The sequence below is a fragment of the Panthera pardus genome, unplaced genomic scaffold (genome assembly GCF_024362965.1).
Source record: "Panthera pardus isolate Hobbes unplaced genomic scaffold, ASM2436296v1 HiC_scaffold_25, whole genome shotgun sequence".
Classification (NCBI taxonomy): domain Eukaryota; kingdom Metazoa; phylum Chordata; class Mammalia; order Carnivora; family Felidae; genus Panthera; species Panthera pardus.
The window spans coordinates 60,586,709-60,609,398 of record NW_026526821.1 but is presented as its reverse complement, the minus strand read 5'-3'; the positions used below and the strand labels follow the sequence as shown (position 1 = coordinate 60,609,398).

At 39.7% G+C, this 22,690-nt stretch overlaps 1 protein-coding gene across 4 annotated transcripts in view; it reads right to left on the bottom strand.

Moving 5' to 3' along the window:
• The window catches only part of CRACDL (CRACD like), a 144,753-nt gene that overhangs the window by 39,927 nt on the left and 82,136 nt on the right, over positions 1-22,690 (bottom strand). For 3 of the 4 annotated variants that reach the window (XM_019457503.2, XM_019457419.2, XM_019457533.2), the window contains exons 3-4: positions 7,755-7,923; positions 335-470 (exon numbers count right to left, since the gene is read on the bottom strand). In XM_019457503.2, the coding sequence (XP_019313048.2) occupies positions 335-470; positions 7,755-7,923 (305 nt within the window). Of the gene's footprint in view, positions 1-334; positions 471-1,021; positions 1,174-7,754; positions 7,924-22,690 lie in introns of those variants that run through there. The other variant, XM_053890603.1, reaches the window with a different exon arrangement.

Below are 22,690 nucleotides of genomic sequence, written 5' to 3'. Positions count from 1 at the left end.
AACATTTGCTCTTATTTCCATCAGCAACTTTTTATCAACAAATCTTCTTGCTCCAATTCATTCCTTCAGGAGGTACTTTCAACACCTCTGCCTGGTGTAGCCTGGTGTAGCAGATGGAAGCACAAGAGTGTCTGCAACTAGCTCTCTTGCTCTCATCTTGAAAATGAGTGCTTATAACTAGGCATGAATCAAGATCCAATTGTAATTAACTTGGTGTGTCTGGAATGCAAATATACTTTAAGATATGTTAAATAAACCAAGCAGAAATAATTTTAAAACTTATTGATACATCTTTGACATACACACCAAGTGTCACTGCCAAGGAAAACTTTACCTGTAGGGCTTTAATCCGGTCACACACATTTTCTTGGGAAAACACCCGCACAGGTCGAGTAGGATCCTGTCCAGACTCAGGAATGAAAATACTGTCATGTGACAGGGCCCGGCTGCCCAGCGCACCCCTCGACTCCCTAGGATAAAAGAGGCACTGTGAAACTCTGTTCTCCTCCATCTCTCCCTCGGGGTGCTCAGGATGAACAAGGGGGTTGGGGCTAATGGCACATCATACAATAAGCCTTCGGTTACATTTCTTTTTTAACAGCTTCTGACTCCAGTTTATCCCAACCCTGTCAAATACCACAGTCAACTATTAAGAGCTTTGCAGAGATAGGGATTTTCCTAACAGATCTGAAGACTGTGTGAATTCTTTTCATTAATGGGAAAACCAGGGTCTGACGAGGTGTGAGGTCCATGACAGCAAGCCTGTAGAAAGGAAGGGTTGGCAGGGCTCCTCGGCTGGCTGGGGGGTTGCACAGAAGACTGGCATGGATGTCCAGGGAAGATGAAATCATTCCTTGTGGGCCAACATGCAGCCCCTCAGTGGGCTAGAGGCTGTTTTGCACAGCAGGCTGAGGGCCTGTCTGACGGAGGCATCCTTGCAAGGTGGTCCAAAACACACATCCACAGGCTGGGTTTGAAATGAGAATTGCAAATCTGCTAAGCCATGCCCTCTTTTCATTACCTGATATGATCTGTGCAATCCAGCCTGTGTGCCTACATCCTGGAATACAGATGGTGGGCATTTCTGTCATCATCATCTCAGCCTCTGCCACAGCTCTGAGCTCAAGACTCCAATTCAGAACTGAACCCAAAGGACTCATTTCACAAAATGTCCTAAGAGGATGTGAGAGTTGGTTGTCAGATTTTCCTACTGGCAGTGACTGCCTGAACAATAGATGGAAGGAGATGATTGAGATCCGATGATGAAGGAAGGAAGGCCCGCCCCTACAGGCACTGGCCATCTTGTGCTCCACACTCCCCCACCTCCAGGCTGCCCCAGGCATCCTGTCCTCTGTGAGGCATTGAGCACTCTTAGGGGTGGTCCTGCTCCACTGCAGATCACATTGTGTTGGTTAACGATGCTTTCCAACTTCTTTCTAGCCCACAGTTGTGAGTCTGCAAGTGGGAAACCTATGGCTCCCAGAAGGGTGTGTCCTTACACTTCTCGGAAGGCATCAGGCCAAGTGAAAGAACTAGATGGGCCCTTCCTGCCAATGGCAGCTCTTGTCACAAAGATCACAGGCACACCTGGGTTTCCTTCCTACAGTAGGGAAGCCCATGGCCACGCCCACTGGAAGTCATAACCACTGCCTGAACACCTCCACTCTGGGGGTGTAAGTAGGAGTTGAGATGGCATGAAAAGGCCTCTGCCTTTTCAACGATACACTGGCAAAAACACAAAATGTCATACGTTCAAAGCCATTTGCTACATTTATAGAAGCAAAAGACTATCATCAACCCAATGACCTTCAGTAGGTATCTGTATAAACCATGGAAACTTTGCAGCTGACCAAGTAGGTAAGGGGGAGCTCTGTACACAGGCAGCACCAGACTGCACTAAGTGAAAAATAAAGCAGAGTGCAGAACAACATGTCAGTTCTATGTGGGGAAGGGGTGTATGACTATAGGTGAACATATGTGAATAGATGTGTTGTTTGTGCATATTTTAAGAAATAAAAGTAGAGAGATAAGTAATAAGTGAATAAAAATAGTTACCTTTAGGGGGAAGGACAAAACAAGATTGGGAGACAGGGTTCCCAGGTACTTACTTGTACATTTACAATTTTGTCTTTGAAACTATGTAAACATTTTATGTAGTTAAAAGACAAAATCAAACAAAAAGGGAAATAAGATAATCTCTAAAACTAGAAAACAAACGGAAACAAAGAAGCCTAATTTTATATCACATTGTTGGCATAACTGTACAGAGAAAAGAATGAGTTTAAGTGATTTTAATTCAACATCCAAGTGGCTTTTGACTCTACGTTCATAATAGGATAAATTCCAAGAACAACAACAACAAAAAAAAACAAAAACAAAAAACAAAAATAAGAAATTGCACTCAGTTTTATTGGTAGCAATATTGATTTTTAAAAACATTTTTAAAGTTTATTTATTTATTTGTTTTTGAGACAGAGAGAGAGAGCAGAGAGATTGGGAGACAGAGAATACTAAGCAAGCTCTGCACTGCAGAGCCTGACACAGGGGCCCTAACCCACAAACTGTGGGATCATGATCTCAGCCAAAATCTAGAGTCAGTTATCCAACTGACTGAGCCACCCAGGCATCCCAGTAATATTGATTTTTTTTTTTAATATATGAAATTTATTGTCAAATTGGTTTCCATACAATACCCAGTGCTCATCCCAAAAGGTGCCCTCCTCAATACCCATCACCCACCCTCCCCTCCCCCCCCCTAAAACCTCAGTTTGTTCTCAGTTTTTAACAGTCTCTTATGCTTTGGCTCTCTCCCACTCTAACCTCTTCCCCGCCCCCCCCCCCATGGGTTTCTGTTAAGTTTCTCAGGATCCACATAAGAGTGAAACCATATGGTATCTGTCTTTCTCTGTATGGCTTATTTCACTTAGCATCACACTCTCCAGTTCCATCCACATTGCTACAAAAGGCCATATTTCATTCTTTCTCATTGCCATGTAGTATTCCATTGTGTATATAAACCACAATTTCTTTATCCATTCATCAGTTAATGGACATTTAGGCTCTTTCCATAATTTGGCTATTGTTGAGAGTGCTGCTATAAACATTGGGGTACAAGTGCCCCTATGCATCAGTACTCCTGTATCCCTTGGGTAAATTCCTAGCAGTGCTATTTTTAAAAAGAGTAGAGGACAATCCTTATAGAGTGTAACCTATACTCTAACCTATAACCTAAAGCGGGGTAATGAAATTATTATTAGTATACTGTACAATAAAGAAAATGAACAATTTTGTTAATATCACTAGGAACCAAGATTCCTAGTATAGAAAATAGTGAATTCAAATAATCAAAGTAAAAATTTTGTCTTATTAAACTTGAACTGGAAATACCAGTGAGTTAGTGATTTATTTTTCTCTTAAAACGTATTTCCTAATATACCTACTGAAGAAGTCTAGAAGCAATGACAGCCAACTAGCAATCATCACCCCTAGCAGCCAGAATGGTCTCTAAAGACCATTTCACACCAAAAAGAACCAGGACCATGTGAAGAGATGTCTGATACTAGGTCTAGGATAGGAAATGCACAAAATAAACCTGGGATTTCTCATTGTACAGGAAAGCAGGGGAGATTCAAAGACAAATGGGGTCATGTCAAAAAAACCCAGGAACTAATTTGAAGTGACTTCCAAAGTGCAAGATGAGACACTATGAGCGTAAAAATGAATAAAGACTGTCATGGTTTAAAGCAAGTCAAATATATAAAAATCCATGCACTCACAATGAAGTAAAAAAAAAAAAACAGAAAAGAAAAAAAACAAAACTCATTGGTCAGTGTTGGAAGTTAGGGTACCAGCTCGGGTACCAGGTCATTACTCTGAAGGTAGATTGGTAAAAGGAGAATGAGGTATTATTCTGCCTTTCTTGGAAAAACTGCATGTCAGAGAAACCAAGGAATTTATGAAGGAAAGGTCTCCTTCATGAAAAAAATTCCAGCTAATACATGCAGAATGCATGAAAGGATTAGAAAAAACACCATTGTGCAATAAAAGAATGGATCTAGGCAATGAACATAAGCAGGTGTTAAAATCACTATATGAAGGTTTGTAGAGCTATCACACTGAGAGAGACCCCCTGAACCCACTGCTCAGTCTTAGTGTCGTGAGAAGTGGGGCAACCGGAGAGTATGTGCCTCATGAGGTGATGTGACAGTAAGTATCCAGTACCACCTTGAACCTAAATCTAAATAAATATCTAGATCCAGCTAACATTTTGCAAGAGATTCAGAGACTATAAAAATGAGTTCAATCATACCAAGAGAAAGCAAATCCAGAATGTGGGATATTGGCCAGAGAAAATTACCCTGCTTCTCCATCAGATCAATGACATGAAACAAAGCAGGGTGGCGGCGGAGGAAGAGGGAAAATCGTTACAGATTAAGAGGCTTAGAAAGCTTAACAACACAGACACAATAAATGGGTGTCAGCGTTTTGAAACCACAGGGTCCCATGTGGTTTGCCAGCATTAATGTATGTTGGCAAATGGAACTCTTTTGCCCATGGTGATGGATGAGAAATTGCTGTAGAGTCTAGAAGGCACACACACAGACTCTCAAAGGGGCTAAAGACTGCCCCTAAGATTTTGTCCCTTACATAGTCAATTAATTTATAACAAAGCAGCCAAGAATATACAATGAAAAAAGGATAGTCTTTTCAATAAATGGTGCTGGGAAAACTGGATAGCCACAAGCAAAAGAATGAAATTGAACATGCAATTTCAGTTTCAGTATTTTTTCATTCTACCCCATAAAAAAATAAAAATGGATTAAAGACTTGCACATAAGACACGAAATCATAAAACTCCTAGAAGAGTTACCACATAGATAGTAAGTGACCTTGACATTGGTGTTGGCAATAACTTCTTGAATTTGACACCAAAAGCAAAGGCAACAAAAGCAAAAATAAACAAGTGAGACTACATCAAATTTAAAAGTTTCTGCACAGCAAAGGAAACTATCAACAAAATGAAAAGACAACCTACAGAATGGGAGAAAATATTTACAAACAATATATCTGATAAGAGATTAATATCCAAAATATAAAAAGGGCTCATACAACTCAATAGCAAGAAAAACCAACAACAAACCAATTCAAGAGGATTTAATTGTTTAACCAAGAGAAGTCAAACAGACATTTTTCCAAAGAAGACATATAAATGGCCAACAGACGCATGAAAAGATGCTCAACATCACTAATCATTGAGGAAATGCAAATATCAGGCCCGTTAGAATGGCCATCACCATAAGAGATAAATGTTGGCAAGAATGTGGAGAAAAGGGAACCCATCTGCACTGTTGGCGGGAATAGAAGTTGGTGCAGTCACCATGGAGAACAGCATGGAGGCCCCTCAAAAAATTAAAAATAGAACTACCACAGGATCCAGCAAGTCCACTGCTGGGTATTACCCAAAGGAAATGAAAATAGGATCTTGAAGAGATATCTGCATTCCTATGTTCACTGCAGCATTATTCACAATATCAAAAATATGGAAACAACCCACGTGTCCATCAACAGATGAATGGAGAAAGATGTAGTTTGCATGTGTGTGTCTACATATATGTACCTGGGATATTAGTCAGTCATGAGGAAGAAGGACATCTTGTGGTTTGTGACAACATGATGAACACTGAGGGCATTAAGCAAGACAGAAAAAGACAAATACTGTATGATCTCACTTATGTAAAATCTAAAAAAGTCAGACTCATAAGAACACATAGTGGATGGTGGTTACCAGGGGCTGTAGGCTGGGGGAAATGGTACACACTTCCAGTTATAAGACAAAGAAGTTAGGGAGATCTACAGCACAGTTTGTATAGTACAGTTATAGATAATACTATTGTATTATATACTTGAAATTATTAAGAGAGCAGATCTTAGATGCTCCCACCTCAATAAATAGGTAGTAATTAAGTGATGTGATGCAGGTATTAGCTCTATGGTGGTAGTCATTTTTTAATATGCTTGTGTATTAAATCAACACATTATCCGCCTTAAACTTCCACAATGTTATACATCTATTATTTTTCAATGAAGTTGGGGGAAAAACAGATCTTGTCTCATCCTCTGTGCTGTTCTCTAAAAACAGTGTACTTCCCGGGATTCATCAGACCCCACCTCTAAGCCTCCTATCCTAGCATCACTCCAGTGAACTTTGACCAGTAATTGAGGACCTGGCCCCTGGTGGGAACATAAAGATAGAAGGGAAACTGTCCCCATTTTCCATGGGCTCCAGTGACAAAGAGGAGACACACAAGTGGACAGGTCATTTCTCACACAAACACACACACACACGTATGCACACATGCACACACCATGCTCGCCTCTCTGCTGTGTTCCTGTTCCCTGGATGGAGCAGCCACTGTGTGTTCTGGTAAAGAGACAGGGTGTGGGTGGGGAAAGTATAATTTCCCTGGGGCTGGCCCAGTGAAGACATTTAATAATTAGCAATATGATCATGACAACATCTTGCAGCCCAAGGATATAGAGCACCCTGCCTAATAAAATGTGTGTACAGCCCTTCCTTGGTACTCTTCATAGAGTGCTATGTGGGTCCACCCTGCTCCTTGCTAGCACCAGGAAAAACAGAAACGAAAACAAAAACCCTGAAAGAAAAACCTTGAATCTTTCCTCTTCAGTCATTTGGTGCCACCAAGTGGTCAGTGTAATTCCTACTCCTCTAAAAACAGGCAAGGAACTCTTAAGAGTGTATTATGCTAAACAAAATAAGTCAGTAGGAGAAAGACAAATATCATATGATTTCACTCGTATGTGGAATTTAAGAAACACAACAGATGAACATAGGGGAAGGGAAGGAAAAATAAGATAAAAACAGAGAAGGAGGCAAACCATAAAAGACTCTTAAATACAGAGAATAAACTGAGGGTTGCTGGAGGGGAGATAGGTGGGGGGTGCTAAATGGGGATGGATCTAAAGGAGGACACTTGTTGGCATGAGCACTGGGTGTTGTTATATGTAAGTGATGAATCACTAAATTCTGCTCCTGAAACCATTATTATACCATATGTTAACTAACTTGGATTTAAATAAAAAATTTTTTTAAAGTTTGCATAGCAACTAATTTTTCCCCCTTTTATTCACAGAAATAACTGCTGGAAGCATGTGTATTATAACTATATTTTGATGAAGTACACGTTCTAAAAATAAGGATTTCTTCACTAGATTTCCCCAAATTTTCATACTTATTGGTTCTGTTATATCTAACAATACTTTTGGATGATTTTTCTAAGACTGAACAGCAAGAAACCTTCCCTCCGCCCCTCTCCTTCTAATGGAGAATTTTTAGGTCAAATAAAATAATGGTGTATATCCTAATCTTGCCACTTTAGCTGCAGGACAATGGGCAAGTTCTCCAAAATGTCTCTAAAGCTTGGTTTGCTCATTTATAAAGTGGCAGATCTGACCTCCTATCCCATAGTGGTTGCAGACTTCTAATAAATACAGCACCTGGGACATAGCAGGTACCTGTTCATGTTTTCCCCTTTCTCCATCCCTATGTAAGAAAAGACAGAAAATACAACCTCCTTGGAAGAGCTTCCAGTGGAATTCCCTTGGAAGGAAATATACTCACAAATCCAGTCAATTTTCAAGACCATGAGACAGAGTATTTGGGTCCTCCTATGCTCCCCCCAACCCCTGCTTATTGGGCCACATGTGTCTGAAGGATGGACAAGGCAACTTACTCGAGCTCATCCTCTGAGTCATAGCCCACTGGCCCTGACTCAATGGCAATGACCTCACTCTTCGCCTGACTTTGTTTCCAGGTGCTATTTCCTGTGGAAGATGGTGATTCCTTTCTCTTCTTCTTCCCGAAGAACTTCTTAAATGTTTTGAACTTGGACTTTTTCTTCCCTGTGCAGAAAGAACACATGTGAGTACTTATGAAGCATGTGCAAGGTGTGTACCAGAGAAGGGCAGAGAGCAATATTTCTGTCTGTGCATCAATTATGCACTCCTGGAAAGTTCTTTTACCACACAGAAGTACAGGAACTTCACAGAGTGCCATTTTTGCACACCTGAAAACATTCCTGATTTGTTTATTTTGGACATTTCATAAGAGAGCCAAGAAAGCTCTGGAGCATGATCACAGAATCAAACCACAAGCAATCATTCTCTCATTTGAAACCAGGTTTCTTTCTTTCTTTTTTAAACAGATCTTTCACCTTCTTGGTTAAATTTATTCCTAAAGAGTATTTTTTTTTAATAATTTTTATTGTAGAGAGAGACATCAAGAGTGCAAGGGAGGAAGAGGAGCCGAGGAAGGGAGAGAATCTTAAGCAAGCTCCATGCTCAAGCATGGAGCCTGATGTGAGGCTCAATCCCACAACCCTGGGATCATGACCTGAGCTGAAATCAAGAGCTGGATGTTCAACCAACTAAGCCCAAGTGCCCCTAGTTTATTGTTTTTGATGCAACCACTCATTTCTTATCACCACACAGTTGTTTTGCCCATTCTTGAATTCATATAACACATACTGTATTGCATGAGTGGAATCATACATACAGTGGAATCATCTTGAATTCATATAACACATACTGTATTGCATGAGTGGAATATACTCTTTGGTCTGGCTTCTTTCATTCCATGAACTGCTTCCGAATTTTGCGTTGATGATACATGTGTTAGTATGCATTCTTACTTTGTTGAATAATATTCCACTGTACAAATAAAAGTAAGTTTTAATATCTAAATATACATAGCCAAAAGCAAAAAGTCCTGGTGAGGTAAAGGCCATGTGATAACTCACATTATTGTTTTCCAAATAGTCTTCAACTGCTTCATTTAGCATGAACATGCACACCAGGGACAGAGGAGGGCCAGCCTCCTGGTGCTCACTGGAGTGCCCGATGCCAGGAGGAGCTAACAACTCTGGGTGAAAAAAACATGTCAAATTGTGGTGGAAACACTGAGTCCCACTCTGCCACGTTTCCTGGATTGTTAGAATTTACAACACTTTGAAACATTTCGTTATCTCTTCTCTGATGCCTCCTTTAGTCTCACCCACAAACTCTATCATCTCCAGGATCCTGTGACATCACATTCGCAGCTCAGGGACCTTTATTCCTCTCCTTCTGAATATTTATGAGAACTAACAACAGAAGGATGCAACATCAGAGATCACCAGGGTACTGTCTAACATATTCTGAACATTTGCTGAAACAATTTATTAGTTTTATAAGTAAATAATTTTGTGAGCTGAACTCCTTTTTAACTTCCCCCCTGAATGTCCCCTTAGGAAGTTTACATGATCTTGCCTTAATGTGCAGAATGACTTAGGAGTACTCTAGCTGGGGTCCCTATATTACCTTAGGGGGAGCAGATCCCTGCCCAAAGGGAAATCAATCCTACATGTAGCCAAACTTTCTTAATTTCTAGTGGAAGTTTCTTTACCTTAATAATCACATAATGCTTATGTTGTTAACTGATGGTTCTCAATGACAGTTTATGATTTGGAAAGACTCTTTAAGAGTTTTCTGCATTTGCTAGGATACCATCTGACCTTTGCCTAGTTGATAAATAGGTTTGCATCCATGAAGGTCTGAATACACAGTGCAGCTTTATTACCCTATGCAGTCAAACATGGTATTTCCGGGTTAAAAATGAGTGGCTACAAAGATCCAGAAGGGAACACTCTTGTCTGAATTGCAGTGGTTGGTTAGTCAGCCATCCAACTGGGGCCTGTTCGTGTTAGGTTTGTTCACTGCTAGGCTGTTAAATTCAGTTTCTCTAGTGGGTTATAGGAACTATTTGGATTTTCTACTTCTCGAATCTGTTTTATGAAGCTACATTTTTCTAGGAATTTGACTATTTTTTCTAAATTTTCAACTTCACTATATTGGCATATAGTTATTAATAATATCCTTATATTGTTTTAGCATCCACACCACCTGATATAAAACCCCCTTCCTCAGCTCTGGTATTAATTATTTGTGCCTCATTTTTCCTTGATGAGTTCACCAGAGGTCAACTTTATTTGCCTTTTAAAAAAAAAGTTGGCTTTGTTAATTCTCTCTACTTCATGTTTATTTTTTGTTGTGTCAATTTCTGTTCTTACTCTTTCCTTCCTCCTACCGTCTTCAGGTACTGTGCTTTCTTTTTAACTTCTTGAGATGAATACTTAGCTGATTAATTTTTAGGCTTTTTGTTTTTATATTTAAGGCATTTATTTATTTTATTAAGGCATTTTATATTTAAGGCACATTTAAGGCAATATATCTCCCCCTAAACCTTGTTTAGCTGCATCCACATGTTCTGATAGATTTTCATTGTTGTTTGGTTGAAATATTTTCTAATTTCCATTATAATACCTTCTTAGACCTAGAGGTTATTTAGGAAAGTAGATCTTAATTTCCAAACCCTTGGAGATTTTCTTACTATCTTTCTGTTATTGACTTCCAGCTTAAGTGCACTGTGGTCAGAGAATTGCTCTATATTATTTGAAACCATTCAAATTTGTTGAGATTTGCTTCATGGCCTTTACCATAAATTGGTAAATGTTCCCAGTGTGCTTGAAAATCATGTATTTCTGCCAATGTTGTATACATGTCAATTAGGACAAGCCCTTTACTTTTTGTGTTGTCTAAATATGTTTCATCTTTATTAATTTTTTAAAATACATTTGTTCTATCAATTACTGATGGAAATGTATTAAAAATAACCCTCTCTTGGGGGTGCCTAGGTGGCTCAGTTGGTTAGGCATCTGACCCTTGATTTTGGCTCATGTCACAATTTCATAGTTGTGAGACTGAGCCCCACATCAGGCTCCACTCTGGGCTTGGAGCTTGCTTAAGATTCTCTCTCAACCTCTTCCCTCTGCCCCTCCTCCACTCATACTCTCTTTCAAAAAAAAAACAAGACCTACTCTGATTGCAGATTTTAGTTTTATTTAACTGTCAATTTCTTCTCCATAACTTTTAACATTACAATGAGTAGAGAAAGTTGCAATTATTATCTCGCTGGGAAACTGAACCTTTTGTGAAATGGCCCTCTTCATCTTTAGTGATGCTTTTTGCCTTAAATTTTGTTTTGACTGCTATTAACGCATCTATCCAGCTTCCTTTTTCCTAGTGTTTACAAGATACATGTTTTTCTATCCTTTTACTCTCAACTCTTCTGAATCTTTATATATAGGACTTAGAGTTGTAGAAATCCAATCTGATGATCTTTAAGTCTAACTGGAACAATTAATATAATTAGCCTACTTATACTTACTGTAATTACTGATACGTTAATAAAAACAAGACTACATCTTATGTGTTTTTTTCTTACTCTCCTTTATTGCCATCCTTTGGATTAGCTGACTTTTAAAAGTTATTCTGTTCTTCCCACTATGAGTTTCTAAGCTGTCTTTAATCTCTGTTTTTTCAGTAATTGCCCTAGAAATCATACTATGTATTCTATTATGGAACAAAACAAGGAACTTAGAATACTTTAATCCTATTTATATGTCCTATTTTGTTTTCATTTTTTAAAAAACTCTTCCATGTTCATTCAGATATATCTGTTTGTTTCTCAGTTTCCTTGCTCACCATTCCTTCTTGTATTCCAGACTTTCCATCTAGGACAATTTTCCTTTACAATCTGATTTGGAGAGGGTCTACTGATGACAAATTCAGTTTTTGTTTGTCTGAAAAAGACTTATATTTCATTCATTCCTAAAATATATTTTTCCTGGGTATAATTTTCTAGGTTGGCAGTTAGTTTTTCAAACTTATTCTTTCAATAATATTGAAAATATTATTTCACTGTTTTGTGGCTTCTGTTGTGTGGTTGAGAAGTCAGTCATCAGCTTTTTGCTTCTTTGAAGGTAATCTTTTTTTCTCACACTGATTTTCATTTTGTCTTTGATTTTCTATAATTTCACTCTGTACGGATTTTCCTTTTATGTATCCTTCTTGGGGTTTATTCAGTTTCTTGAATCTGTGGATTGGGTCATCTTTTTCTAAATCAAATCTAGAATATTCTCTGCTACTCTCTCCTCTCTTGAGACTGCTCAGATGTACATTACATCCTTTCACTTATCTCTATGCCTCTTCTCTTCTGTACCTCCCATCATTTTACCATTCTATTCTATATTCTGTATGCTTTTTAAAAATTTTTTAAGTAATCTCTACACCCTACAGGGGCTCAAACTCATAACCCTGAGATCAAGAGTTCCACATTCCACCCACTGAGCCATCCAGGCACCCCTTTTCTGTCTACTTTCTTATGATTAATCTATCCTGAGCTGATATAATCTGCTGTTAAACTCATCCAATAAATTTCTAATTGTAACAGTTATTCTTATTTCTCTTTTTAAATAGTTTTTTAAGTTTTATTTATTTTGAGAGACAGAGAGAGCAGAGGAGGGGCAGAGAGAGAGGGAAAGAGAGACTCTCAGGCAGGCTCCATGCTGTCAGCGCAGAGCCCAATGCAGTGCTCGAACTCACGAACTATGAGATCATGACCTGAGTTGAAACCAAGAGTTAGATGCTTAACTGACTAAGCCACCCAGGCGCCCCTAGTTTTTCTTATTTCTAAAAAAATCCATTTGATGGTTTTCAAATCTGGCATATAATTTTTTAAGTTATTTTAAATATTACAAGTTAAATTTACTCTTTTTGGTACACATAGAGCTGCATAATAATCTCAAGATACAGAATTATACCATCACCCTTCAGGCTGCCCTTTTGTATCCAAACCCTTCCCTGGTCTTTAACCCCTGGAAACCACTGATATCTTCTCTGTTCCTATAGTTTTGCCTTTTCCAGAATGTCATATAGATTGATTCATACAGTACCTGTCCTTTTGATTCTGGCTTCTTTCACTCAGCACAACAATCCATGTGGTTACGTCAAGCAGTAATTTGTTCCTTATTACTACCGAGCCCTATTCCATTGTAGGGATGTACCACTTTATTTAAACATTGAGCAGTTGAAGGACATTTGGATTCATTGCAGTTTTTGGCAATTATGAATAAAGTTGGTACAGGTTTCTGTGTAAACGTAAGTTTTCATTTCTCTTAGGCAAATACCTAAGAGCAGGATCGCTGGGTCACAGACTAAGTGTATTTAATTTGATAAGAAACTGTTGAAATATTTCCAAAAGTGGCTATACCATTTTGCATTCCCAACAGCAGTATGAGAGTTCCAGCTGCCCTGCATCCTCCAGCACTTGCTACTGTTGGATGTGTTGTTGTTTTGCTTTGCCATTCTAATAGATGTACAACAGTATCTCATTGTAGTTTTAACTTGCATTACCTAATGGCTACAGATGTTGAGCACTTTTTCATGAGCTTATTTGGCATCTGTGTATCTTCTGGTAAAGCATCCTTTAAAACCTTTGCCTATTTTTTATTTGGGTTGTTTGTTTTCCTAGTGTTTGATTTTGAGAGTTCTAAATACAAGTCGCTTGTCAAGGGTGATTTATAAATACTTCCTCCCAGCCTTGGACTTGTCTTTTCATTTTTTTTCTTTCTTTCTTTTTTTAATTTGAGAGAGAGTGTGTATATGAGCAGGGGAGAAGGGCAGAGGCAGAGGGAGATAGAGAATCTTAAGCAGGCTCCACGCTCAACATGGAGCCCAATGCAGGGCTCAATCCCACAACCCTGGGATCAGGACCTGAGTGGAAACCAAAAGTCAGACACTCAACAGAATGAGCCACTCAGGTGCCTCTGTCTTTTCGTTTTCTTTTTTTCTTCCTTCCTTCCTTCCTTCTTTCCTTCCTTCCTTCCTTCCCTCCTCTGTTTCTTTCTTTCTTTTCTTTCTTTCTTTGTAATTTTTTAAAATGTTTATTGATTTTTGAGAGAGAGAGACAGGCAGAGCACAAGTGGGGAAGGGGCAGAGAGAGGGGGAGACACAGGATCCAAAGCAAGTCTTTTCATTTTCTTAACAGGGTCTTTCATAGATAAAAAGTTTTAAATTGTACTGAAGTCCAATTTAGGCATTGAAGTGTCTTAAGAACTCTTATATAATTCCAGGTCACAAATATTTTCTGTTTTCTTTGAAAGGTTTAATAGTGCTGCATTTATGCCCTTGATATATTTTAAATTAATTTTTGTATCATCTGTGAAGTAGAGGTCAAAGTTCTTTTTTTTTTTTTTTTACACTGGATGTTTAATTTGCTCTAGCACCATGTTGAAAAGATAACCATGCTGAAAAAATGTTCAACCATGTTGAAAAGATAGTCCTCTTTCCCTTGAATCACTTTTGCATTTTTGTCAAAGATCAACTTACCACATTTGTATGGGTTGATTTTTGGACACTATTGTAGCTCTACACATCCATCCTTTTCATCAATATTACCACACTTGGCTTCGTTATTGTAGCTTATAAGTCTTGAAATCAGGTAATGTGAGTCCTCCAATTTTGTTCTTTTCAAAAACTGTTTTCACTATTCTGGTTATTTTGCATTTTCATGTAAATTTTGAAATCAGTTTGTCAATGTTGGAAAAATATCCTGCTGAGATTATGACTGATTCATCTTTACTCTTTCTTCTCCTCCTCATCCCTACCAGGTTATTTCAAAGCAAATCCTCCCAGATACTATTATCACTTCATCTATACGGATTTGGCTTTGTCCTAAATAAAAAAATCTCTGACTTTTCATGGAAATTAAATAAATGATCACTGGTCAATATTCTTGCTGTAGATCACTGATCTGGGTCCAGCCTTCCACAGCAGACGTAGCAACAGTATATTCTTTTTTTTTTTTTTTTCAATATATGAAATTTATTGTCAAATTGGTTTCCATACAACACCCAGTGCTCATCCCAAAAGATGCCCTCCCCAATACCCATCACCCACCCTCCCCTCCCTCCCCCCCCCCCATCAACCCTCAGTTTGTTCTCAGTGTTTAAGAGTCTCTTATGCTTTGGCTCTCTCCCACTCTAACCTCTTTTTTTTTTTTTTCCTTCCCCTCCTCCATGGGTTTCTGTTAAGTTTCTCAGGATCCACATAAGAGTGAAACCATATGGTATCTGTCTTTCTCTGTATGGCTTATTTCACTTAGCATCACACTCTCCAGTTCCATCCACGTTGCTACAAAGGGCCATATTTTGTTCTTTCTCATTGCCATGTAGTACTCCCTTGTGTATATAAACCACAATTTCTTTATCCATTCATCAGTTGATGGACATTTAGGCTCTTTCCATAATTTGGCTATTGTTGAGAGTGCTGCTATAAACATTGGGGTACAAGTGCCCCTATGCATCAGTACTCCTGTATCCCTTGGGTAAATTCCTAGCAGTGCTATTGCTGGGTCATAGGGTAGGTCTATTTTTAATTTTCTGAGGAACCTCCACACTGCTTTCCAGAGCGGCTGCACCAATTTGCATTCCCACCAACAGTGCAAGAGGGTTCCCGTTTCTCCACATCCTCTCCAGCATCTATAGTCTCCTGATTTGTTCATTTTGGCCACTCTGACTGGCGTGAGGTGATATCTGAGTGTGGTTTTGATTTGTATTTCCCTGATGAGGACCGACGTTGAGCATCTTTTCACGTGCCTGTAGGCCATCCGGATGTCTTCTTTAGAGAAGTGTCTATTCATGTTTTCTGCCCATGTCTTCACTGGGTTATTTGTTTTTCGGGTGTGGAGTTTGGTGAGCTCTTTATAGATTTTGGATACTAGCCCTTTGTCCGATATGTCATTTGCAAATATCTTTTCCCATTCCGTTGGTTGCCTTTTAGTTTTGTTGGTTGTTTCCTTTGCTGTGCAGAAGCTTTTTATCTTCATAAGGTCCCAGTAATTCATTTTTGCTTTTAATTCCCTTGCCTTTGGGGATGTGTCGAGTAAGAGATTGCTACGGCTGAGGTCAGAGAGGTCTTTTCCTGCTTTCTCCTCTAGGGTTTTGATGGTTTCCTGTCTCACATTCAGGTCCTTTATCCATTTTGAGTTTATTTTTGTGAATGGTGTGAGAAAGTGGTCTAGTTTCAACCTTCTGCATGTTGCTGTCCAGTTCTCCCAGCACCATTTGTTAAAGAGACTGTCTTTTTTCCATTGGATGTTCTTTCCTGCTTTGTCAAAGATTAGTTGGCCAACGTTTGTGGGTCTAGTTCTGGGGTTTCTATTCTATTCCATTGGTCTATGTGTCTGTTTTTGTGCCAATACCATGCTGTCTTGATGATTACAGCTTTGTAGTAGAGGCTAAAGTCTGGGATTGTGATGCCTCCCGCGTTGGTTTTCTTCTTCAATAGTACTTTGGCTATTCGGGGTCTTTTGTGGTTCCATACAAATTTTACGATTGCTTGTCCTATCTTTGAGAAGAATGCTGGTGCAATTTTGATTGGGATTGCATTGAATGTGTAGATAGCTTTGGGTAGTATTGACATTTTGACAATATTTATTCTTCCAATCCATGAGCAGGGAATGTCTTTCCATTTCTTTATATCTTCTTCAATTACCTGCATAAGCTTTCTATAGTTTTCAGCATACAGATCTTTTACATCTTTGGTTAGATTTATTCCTAGGTATTTTATGCTTCTTGGTGCAATTGTGAATGGGATCAGTTTCTTTATTTGTCTTTCTGTTGCTTCATTGTTAGTGTATAAGAATGCAACTGATTTCTGTACATTGATTTTGTATCCTGCAACTTTGCTGAATTCATGTATCAGTTCTAGCAGACTTTTGGTGGAGTCTATCGGATTTTCCATGTATAGTATCATGTCATCTGCAAAAAGTGAAAGCTTGACTTCATCTTTGCCAATTTTGATGCCTTTGATTTCCTTTTGTTGTCTGATTGCTGATGCTAGAACTTCCAACACTATGTTAAACAACAGCGGTGAGAGTGGGCATCCCTGTCGTGTTCCTGATCTCAGAGAAAAAGCTCTCAGTTTTTCCCCACTGAGGATGATGTTAGCTGTGGGCTTTTCATAAATGGCTTTTATGATGTTTAAGTATGTTCCTTCTATCCCGACTTTCTCAAGGGTTTTTATTAAGAAAGGGTGCTGGATTTTGTCAAAGGCCTTTTCTGCATCGATTGACAGGATCATATGGTTCTTATCTTTTCTTTTATTAATGTGATGTATCACGTTGATTGATTTGTGAATGTTGAACCAGCCCTGCATCCCAGGAATGAATCCCACTTGATCATGGTGAATAATTCTTTTTATAAGCTGTTGAATTCGATTTGTTAGTATCTTATTGAGAATTTTTGCATCCATATTCATCAGGGATATTGGCCTGTAGTTCTCTTTTTTTACTGGGTCTCTGGTTTAGGAATCAAAGTAATACTGGCTTCATAGAATGAGTCTGGAAGTTTTCCTTCCCTTTCTGTTTCTTGGAATAGCTTGAGAAGGATAGGTATTATCTCTGCTTTAAATGTCTGGTAGAACTCCCCTGGGAAGCCATCTGGTCCTTGACTCTTATTTGTTGGGAGATTTTTGATAACCGATTCAATTTCTTCGCTGGTTATGGGTCTGTTCAAGCTTTCTATTTCCTCCTGATTGAGTTTTGGAAGAGTGTGGATGTTTAGGAATTTGTCCATTTCTTCCAGGTTGTCCAATTTGTTGGCATATAATTTTTCATAGTATTCCCTGATAATTGCTTGTATTTCTGAGGGATTGGTTGTAATAATTCCATTTTCATTCATGATTTTATCTATTTGGGTCATCTCCCTTTTCTTTTTGAGAAGCCTGGCTAGAGGTTTATCAATTTTATTTTTTCAAAAAACCAACTCTTGGTTTCACTGATCTGCTCTACAGTTTTTTTAGATTCTATATTGTTTATTTCTGCTCTGATCTTTATGATTTCTCTTCTTCTGCTGGGTTTAGGCTGCCTTTGCTGTTCTGCTTCTATTTCCTTTAGGTGTGCTGTTAGACTTTGTATTTGGGATTTTTCTTGTTTCTTGAGATAGGCCTGGATTGCAATGTATTTTCCTCTCAGGACTGCCTTCGCTGCCTCCCAAAGCGTTTGGATTGTTGTATTTTCATTTTTGTTTGTTTCCATATATTTTTTAATTTCTTCTCTAATTGCCTGGTTGACCCACTCATTCTTTAGAAGGGTGTTCTTTAACCTCCATGCTTTTGGAGGTTTTCCAGACTTTTTCCTGTGGTTGATTTCAAGCTTCATAGCATTGTGGTCTGAAAGTATGCATGGTATGATTTCAATTCTTGTATACTTATGAAGGGCTGTTTTGTGACCCAGTATATGATCTAGCTTGGAGAATATTCCATGTGCACTCGAGAAGAAAGTATATTCTGTTGCTTTGGGATGCAGAGTTCTAAATATATCTGTCAAGTCCATCTGATCCAATGTATCATTCAGGGCCCTTGTTTCTTTACTGACCGTGTGTCTAGATGATCTATCCATTGTTTTAAGTGGGGTGTTAAAGTCCCCTGCAATTACCACATTCTTATCAATAAGGTTGCTTATGTTTATGAGTAATTGTTTTATATATTTGGGGGTTCCAGTATTCAGCGCATAGACATTTATAATTGTTAGCTCTTCCTGGTGGATAGACCCTGTGATTATTATATAATGCCCTTCTTCATCTCTTATTACAGCCTTTAGTTTAAAGTCTAGTTTGTCTGATAGAAGCATGGCTACTCCAGCTTTCTTTTGGCTTCCAGTAGCATGATAAATAGTTCTCCATCCCCTCACTCTCAATCTATAGGTGTCCTCAGATCTAAAATGAGTCTCTTGTAGACAGCAAATAGATGGGTCTTGTTTTTTTATCCATTCTGATACCCTATGTCTTTTGGTTGGTGCATTTAATCCATTTACATTCAGTGTTATTATAGAAAGATACGGGTTTAGAGTCATTGTGATGTCTGTATGATTTATGCTTGTAGTGATGTCTCTGGTACTTTGTCTCACAGGATCCCCCTTAGGATCTCTTGTAGGGCTGGTTTAGTGGTGACAAATTCCTTCAGTTTTTGTTTGTTTGGGAAGACCTTTATCTCTCCTTCTATTCTAAATGACAGACTTGCTGGATAAAGGATTCTCGGCTGCATATTTTTTCTGTTTAGCACACTGAAGATATCGTGCCAATCCTTTCTGGCCTGCCAAGTTTCAAAGGAGAGATCCGTCACGAGTCTTATAGGTCTCCGTTTATATGTGAGGGCACGTTTATCCCTTGCTGCTTTCAGAATTTTCTCTTTATCCTTGTATTTTGCCAGTTTCACTCTGATATGTCGTGCAGAAGATTGATTCAAGTTACGTCTGAAGGGAGTTCTCTGTGCCTCTTGGATTTCAATGCCTTTTTCCTTCCCCAGTTCAGGGAAGTTCTCAGCTATTATTTCTTCAAGTACCCCTTCAGCACCTTTCCCTCTCTCTTCCTCCTCTGGGATACCAATTATGCGTATATTATTTCTTTTTAGTGTATCACTTAGTTCTCTAATTTTCCCTCATACTCCTGGATTTTTTTATCTTTTTCTCAGCTTCCTCTTTTTCCATAACTTTATCTTCTAGTTCACCTATTCTCTCCTCTGCCTCTTCAATCTGTGCCATCGTGTTTCCATTTTGTTTTGCATTTCGTTTAAAGCGTTTTTCAGCTCCTCCTGACTGTTCCTTATCCTTGATCTCTGTAGCAAGAGATGCTCTGCTGTCCTCTATACTGTTTTCAAGCCCAGCGATTAATTTTATGACTATTATTCTAAATTCACTTTCTGTTATATTATTTAAATCCTTTTTGATCAGTTCATTAGCTGTTGTTATTTCCTGGAGATTCTTCTGAGGGGAATTCTTCCGTTTGGTCATTTTGGATAGTCACTGGAGTGGTGAGGACCTGCAGGGCACTTCCCCTGTGCTGTGGTGTATAACTGGAGTTGGTGGGCGGAGCCGCAGTCAGACCTGATGTCTGCCCCCAGCCCACCCCTGGGGCCACAGTCAGACTGGTGTGTGCCTTCTCTTCCCCTCTCCTAGGGGTGGGATTCACTGTGGGGTGGCGTGGCCCGTCTGGGCTACTTGCACACTGCCAGGCTTGTGGTGCTGGGGATCTGGCGTATTAGCTGGGGTGGGCAGGCAAGGTGCACGGGGGCAGGAGGGGCAGGCTTAGCTCACTTCTCCTTAGGTGATCCACTTCAGGAGGGGCCCTGTGGCAGCGGGAGGGAGTCAGACCCGCTGCTGGAGGGGTGGCTCCGCAGAAGCATAGCGTTGGGTGTTTGCGAGGAGCAAGCAGTCCCCTGGCAGGGACTGGTTCCCTTTGGGATTTTGGCTGGGGGATGGGCAAGGGAGGTGGCGATGGAGAGCGCCTTTGTTCCCCGCCAAACTGAGCTCTGTCATCCCGGGGCTCAGCAACTCTCCCTCCCGTTGTCCTCCAGCCTTCCTGCTTTCTGAGCAGAGCTGTTAACTTATGACCTGCCAGACGCTAAGTCGCGATTGCTGTCGGAACACACTCCGTCCGCCCCTCCGCTTTTGCCAGCCAGACTCGGGGGCTCTGCTTGGCCGGCAGGCTGCCCCTCTGCCCCGGCTCCCTCCCGCCAGTCCGTGGAGCACGCACCGCCTCACCGCCCTTCCTACCCTCTTCCGTGGGCCTCTCGTCTGCGTCTGCACTTGGCTCCGGAGACTCCGTTCTGCTAATCCTCTGGCGGTTTTCTGGGTTATTTAGGCAGGTGTAGGTGGAATCTAAGTGATCAGCAGGACGCGCGGTGAGCCCAGCGTCCTCCTACGCCGCCATCTTCCTATCAACCAGCAACAGTATATTCTACCCCACATGTACTAACACACCATTCTGCAGCTCAATGGGGGGAGAACTGACCTTTTAGCAACACAACCGTCCAATCTGTAAATGTAGTTTTAGTCCGTTCAGGCTGCTCTAATAAAGTACCATAGACTGGGTGGCTTATGAGTGACAGAAATTCATTGCTCACTGTTCTGGAAGCTAGAAGTTTGAGATCAGGGAGGCACCACGGTGGGCTTCTTTTGGGGCTCTCTTATAGGTTGCTGATTACAACTTCTCACTGTGTCTGTAAGTGGCAGAAAGAAAGCAAGTAGCTCTCTGGTCTCTTCTGATAAGGGTACCAATTCCATTCTTGAGGGTTCCACCCTCATGACCTAATTACCTCCCAAAGGCCCCACCCTCCTAATATCATCACATGGTGGTATTCAGATTTTAACATGAATGTGGGGACACAAGTATTCAGTCCACAACACATAATATACCACTCCACGTATTTAGGTCTTTGTTGACCTAGGTCTTTCTTTAAACAATTTTTTTTTCAGTACACAGGTCCTGCATACATGTTGTTAGATATGTACCTAAGTATTTATTTTTGTTTGTGCTATTGTAAATTGTACTTTTAAAAATTTCAGTTTTATAATTTTTCACTGCTAGTTATACAGAAATACAATTGATATTTGTATATTGACCTGTATCTTGCAATCTTGCTAACCTTGCTTAAGAGATCTAAGTACTTTTTTGATATTTTGTATAATCATGTCATCTGCAAATAAAGATAATTTCACTTCTTCCTTCTATCTGTATCCCTTTTACTTATCTCCCTTAGAGCACTGGCTGAGTGTTATGACACTTTTTCATAGTTCTCTGTTCCTTCCAAATATTTTCAAGCTTTTTAAAATTATCTTTAAACATAGTTACTATGCACAATTGCTTTATAGCATATATTTGATCATTCTGGTATTTGATTCTTTTGTGTATCTTTTATGTTTCTCTTGTTTCTGCTGTGTATTTTTTTATTAAAAATTTTATCCATTTATTTTGAGACAGAGACAGCATGAGTGGGGAAGGGGCAGAGAGAGAGGGAGAGAAAGAATCCCAAGCAGACTCCATACTGCCAGTGCAGAGCCTGATGTGGGGCCCGAACTCACAAACCGCAAGATCATGACCTGGGCTGAAACCAAAAGTTGGACACAACCAAGTGAGCCATCCAGGCACCCCGTTTCTCCTGTGTGCCAGTTTGTTAGGGCTGTTGTCACAAAATAGAACAAACTGAGCAGCTTAAACAACAGAGGTGTATTGCCTCTCAGATCTGGAGGCTAGAAGTTTGAGATTAAGGTGTTATTGGCATGGTTGCTTCCTTGAAAGGGCCGTGACATCTGTTCCATCCTCTAACTTCTGGTGGTTTGCTGGCAATTTTTGACATTCCATGTCCTGTAGATGCCACCACCCTGATATGACTTCATCTTCATATGGTGTTCTCCTTGTATGCGTGTCTATGTTCATATTTCCTCTTTTGATAACGGCATCAGTCACAGGTTAGGGGCCCACCATATTCCAGTATAACCTTTTCTTAACTAACTCCATCTGCAATGACCCAACTTCCAAATAAGGTCATATTCTGAGGTGCCAGGGGTCAGGACTTCAATATATGACTTTTGGGGAGACCTAATTAAACCTAGAACATGTTGCTTCTCATTCATGGTGCCCTATGGCTTTATATATGTGGTTATCACTGACTGTGTTTGTCATGGAACTTTTTGAAAATATTATTTTCTGTAATATTTTGAAGTCTAGGTAGAGGTACTTTTCTTCAAAAAAGATTGTCTGATTCGACAAAGTACCTATAGTCACATCCAGTCTAGGAATATTAGCCAAGTTCAAGGGTTGAGATTCTCTAAATTACCTAAGTGATACAAACTCAAGCTACAAATCCATAAAGAGGTGCTTTACCTCTTATTCACACTTACTCTGATTTTATTGCTCCTTGGGCTCCCACCTTCGAGTCAAGAGGGTCTTCTGTT